Genomic DNA, 4,855 nt, shown 5'->3' with positions numbered 1-4,855 from the left:
ATATTCAAAATAGTAAAATTATTGATATTTCAAAACTTAAAAAAGTTTTTGTTCCAAATGTTGGAAATAGCTTTTTTTTTCTTTCTTTTTATTTTTTTTTTCTTGTTGACATTGGTTTTAGAGTTCTTGGGTTTGCCGAGATGTGAAGCTGAATAAGTGGATCAAAAATTTTTTTTTTGGTAAAATGTTGGAAATGGCTTTTTTTCGTTCTTTTTTATATTTTTGTCTACATTTTTTTTCCCTTCTTATTGGTTTTAGAGTTCTTGGGTTTGCCTAGATGTGAAGCTGTATAAGTGGATCAAATTTTTTGGTTGCCCATAATATTTTTCAACTCAATAGGTCAATGATTAATTTCTCGTAAATCGGAGTTTCATTTAAAGATTTATCGCTATCTAATGAGTCACTGCATGCACAAGGCGAGATTCGAATCTCCGACACTTACTTAAGCAGACAAGTAAACTAACCACTCGACCAACCCAAGTTAGTTAATAAATGGACCAGTTTATCACAATAAGGATACACTACACCTTGGACCCAAAATTAGAGTGATGACCAAAAACTATAAACGATGGACCAAATTTGGAATCCAAAATGTAGTGATTAACTTTAACTCCGAATAGTGTTGTATCCCGGTCCTTAGTTTGTCATTTTGGGCCTTTGGCCTATCATAATGTATTATAAAACATTAGGCTAATCGTCAATTTAGTGATTGCTTGCCAAATGCCAACTTAATTTTTCTTGTCCTTCCTTTATTTTTCTTTTCATTAAAAAATCCAGAATACAACCCCTTACAATTCAACCAAAATCTCTTTTTACCATTTTTTACTCCTACGGAGTTGATTAATGGAGGACAACATGATTAAAAGGGTTGCGAGCACTAAGCAACTTAATGAGAGAGTTCAATAGAATAATCATGAATGATTTACAAATGATCGAGAATCTATGATCTATATTATTTATTGTAGTTTCATTGTTTCACTTCATTACACTCAGTCATAAGCCCATTAAAAAGCCGGAATGAAAAACGCAAAAAGACCACATTATCACATGCGATGAGTATTTATAATTTTATATAACTTACTAGTGGCTATCCTTTCAAATTAAAGTGTAAATACATACATAACCTAAAGCGAAAGTAAAATTCTTACATGATTCTATCTGACAAAGATGGAAGCCTCCGAAAGAAGTTCAACGCCGGAGAAGGAGACCTATCACGGAAGATAGGGTGCCGAAGATAGTAGAACCCAGCCGCCATCGCCACCATCTTCGACGGCACCAAGTACAGTATCAACGCCACAACCAAGCACAACAAAACAAACATCCCCGTGGCACGTGGATCACGCCACGTCACCAGCGCCTGCACGCGCTCTCCTTGCGTGGCAAAATCTCCTAGCACAGTTTGCACGCGCGCCCCAAGCGTACGCAACTTATCATACCTCGCTCGCACCATCTCCGATGAACCACTGCTTGGCACAGCATCAAACTCTTCATCCAGCTCCTCTCTATCCACCACCTCAGCAAGCGAAATTTTGGGATCAAAATGTGGAAGTGGGTCACGCGAACGAAACCTGTAGTTCCATGCACCAATCACGAAGACGTAGAACAAAAATGTTGGAATGATCAGATCTGGAAACCACACTAGCATAACTAAAAGCGCGTGAACAAGGATCGTGGCCGTTGGATTCTTCCATCCACGTGTATCGTCAATCCACCGTACGATATCGATGACTCCGGCGACCACGTTAATTATCCTATACCAATTCGCACGCACTTTTCTCATGCTGAAGTTGTGAGAATCGGCATCCAGCATGTAGTAGACAACTTCCTTTCTCAGCGGCGGCTCCGATCTCGACAAGTGCATCGCCACCATTTTCACCGCCGTGTTCCGCAGCACTTCCTGTTGCACCACCCCCAATGGCTTTATGTGGTGCATTAGTGGCAGCATCGGTTGTGAGTACACGTGGAGAAAATCTAGCCGCTGAGTCGTTCGAATGAACCTAATTGCTATCTCTATTTCACCCATCTTCTTCAAACCAGCATGTGTCAGGACTAGTAGCGGGTACGTATTTCTGTACACACGACCCGTTTGGAGCGTAGAAATACGGATACGTACCTTTCCTATACGGAAATCGGGTCTAGTAGATTCTTTAGGACTGTCCACTTCGAATACACCCCAACTATCGAATACTCCAATGGTTAAAACTGTGCAAGGATCGTATACCTTCCACGTGTACTGCTCATTCCACTTTGGCTCTAATGTATCAGATACAGTTCGTGTACGTACCCATTTGTTGCCGTATTTGGCTACGCAGTATCCATCTGTTGAGCTTTTACCGTTCACCGTCTTCATCGGTATCAAGTTCTTGCAACCGATTATTCCAAGCTCAACTGTGCCAACTGCTGGCTTCCAAAGTTGCCTCGCCGTTGGGCGAAAATCGCTACACACGTGAGCTGACTCATCCATCACGTGATACCCTCCGTCAAAGCACAAGCGTAAGTGGACTCTGCCTTTGTAAGAACTCTTTTCCTCGTTTGGATCTTCGAATGTGAACCAACGCGACGCGACGTTCCGGTCATCCACTCTCCTTTCAATTGAGGCCAGTGGTATCATAAGAATTCCCATTGTCACCGGCGCTTTGGGTTGCCGGATTTCCAAAGTGAAAACGAGGTCTCCACTAACAGGCTCTGCCGCTACAAAGAGTAAATCTTCATTCCACAAAGCGGTGCCGTTTCGAGCAACGGAAGCCTTTGACTTCAGCACCTGAAATCCAAGTTGAGCTTTAACTTGAAACGAAACCTCCTTTGACGACGTTAACGGCATGATATCTTGAGCTTCAAGAACAGTGGCTCGTAAGTACCACAGCTTCGGTGACTGATACACCTTGGCTCTAGAGTTAACGTGGCCATGTGTGTCACTTTTCCACGCGTCCGCAAATGATTCGTCAGCTTGTGTGCCGAGCCACGTGGCAAGCATGAGATCACCGTGTTGGGCTCCACCTCCTTCTAGCCTGTACCACTGTGGGGCCAAAGGGCTATCCGGTGGGTCCCTCACAGGAATTTCTGTTACGTCAAAGCATACTCCACCAAGCAAGCTTCGACCGTCAGAAATAGCGGGGTCCCACACGGAGACCTCAAGAATGGGGGAAGAATCTGGTGCGTCGCGGCTGAAAGCGAAAGCCTGGTTCCACTCGAATAACGTGGTCTTGCGAGCTGGTCTGGACATGACTTGGTTACCGGAAACCGCTATCTTCACCACCGGGTTACCGTTGGTAGGCAAGTACCTCGCCTTCACCACATGAACAAAGAGGTAGTGCATCTTCTCCACGAGATCAAACGTGGACCGTTCGATCAAAACACTATCGGAAGAAGAAGCTTCCGATGTAAAGCTTGCCGTTGACGCAACCCTTCTTATTGGCTGTGGAGCGTTCATCCCACTGAATCGTACCTCAGAACTCGACCTTGACACCGACGCCGCCATAACATCAACGTTTAAAGGAGGCTGCGCAGGTATTTCTGGTACTCCCGGATCCACCTGATCCACGCTTCCATTTGGTTCAGGTTCTTCATGCACCGACTCAGGTGGCTTTTCAACTTCTGGATCTGCTTTTTCTTCTGCGTTACCGTTTTCAGTTGTCTCTTCTTTAGCCTCGTCACATTCCGGCTTCGCGTCAGCCTCTACCTTCGGTTGTTCTTCAACTTTCTCAGGCTCAGCCGGTGGTTTTGTCTCTGATTCCTGCGATGGCGGCGGCGGTGGCAGTGGTGGCTCTTTCTGCTCCGGTGGAAGTTGAGGCGGTACCTCCTCGTCTACGTAGTAAATCTTCAAGCCAATTTCGCCTTGGATCATGCTGAGTAAGTACTTCTTCTCGAGCGCGTAATATATGAGAGCCTCTTCGCCTTTTTTCACGAACTGCGTAGAACTAAGCTTTAAACGTCCCAAAGAGTTGTTCCTCCGGGTAGGGCCGTGGTTCTTGTCGTGGTAGACGTCGAGTTCGAGAACGTCGCCGAAAATGTCAGAAGGCGTGCCGACGTTAAACGACAGCGTTTCGTTCCAGACAGGGTTGAGGTCGCGAAGCACGGTGTGCGTCTTCCTCCGCTGGCCATAGAAATCGATAACGACGTAGGGGCTGGAAGTTCCGTGGCCATCCTTGGGCAAGAGGTTGCGAGCATCTACAACTTCCACAATGAGTTTCCGAACGGTTCCCATTCTTGCATGTGGCTTCTAATGATTTATTTGTGTTTGTACTAATTTAAGCTGAAGCAATTATTATCATGGCAATGGTGTTGCTGTGTTTGGGAATTCTGGGAGAGAAGAAGGAAGAACGGTCTCAGCGAAGGTATTCCCCTTATATCATTTGAGAAACACTGTGACAATGAGCAGTTAAGCTGGTCAGTGATTATACTTCTATAATATGAAACTATTCTATACTATTTCTTTCTTTCTTTCTTTTTTTTGCTTATTAATGTTATCTATTCGATTTTTATGCAAAGAAAATATTGAGTAAATAAGAGTTGAGAAAGCAAAGAATAAAAATAATACAAAATCCAAGGTATATATTCTTTAAATTTTCTGGCTGAACTTAGCTGTTTTTTTTTTTTTTTTTTTAAAGAATATATGATGATAATTAAATTGGTTTTGTTTGATATCATCTTTCCACTTTTTGAAATTAAGAATAAAATTATTATTCCTATTGATTTGTTATTTTGTTGTGGTCATCTTCAATTTTTTTTAAAAAATAGAAAGGTTATTAAAATTTATTATTTTTTGTCATGAGTTAGTTATTAATATTTAAAATAATAGGATAAAATATATTGTTGAATTACTAGATTAAAGAAATTAGACTAAAGAAATTGAGTT

General features: G+C 42.6%; 1 protein-coding gene across 1 annotated transcript; it reads right to left on the bottom strand.

Moving 5' to 3' along the window:
- LOC107623507 (protein QUIRKY) lies at positions 919-4,458 on the bottom strand. Its single transcript, XM_016325812.2, has one exon. The coding sequence runs from the start codon at positions 4,202-4,204 to the stop codon at positions 1,145-1,147; it is 3,060 nt and encodes a 1,019-aa protein (XP_016181298.1). The 5' UTR covers positions 4,205-4,458; the 3' UTR covers positions 919-1,144.

The sequence above is a fragment of the Arachis ipaensis genome, chromosome B10 (genome assembly GCF_000816755.2).
Source record: "Arachis ipaensis cultivar K30076 chromosome B10, Araip1.1, whole genome shotgun sequence".
NCBI lineage: Eukaryota > Viridiplantae > Streptophyta > Magnoliopsida > Fabales > Fabaceae > Arachis > Arachis ipaensis.
Note: the sequence above shows the minus strand (reverse complement) of the source record. Positions and strands in the feature narration are given on the sequence as shown.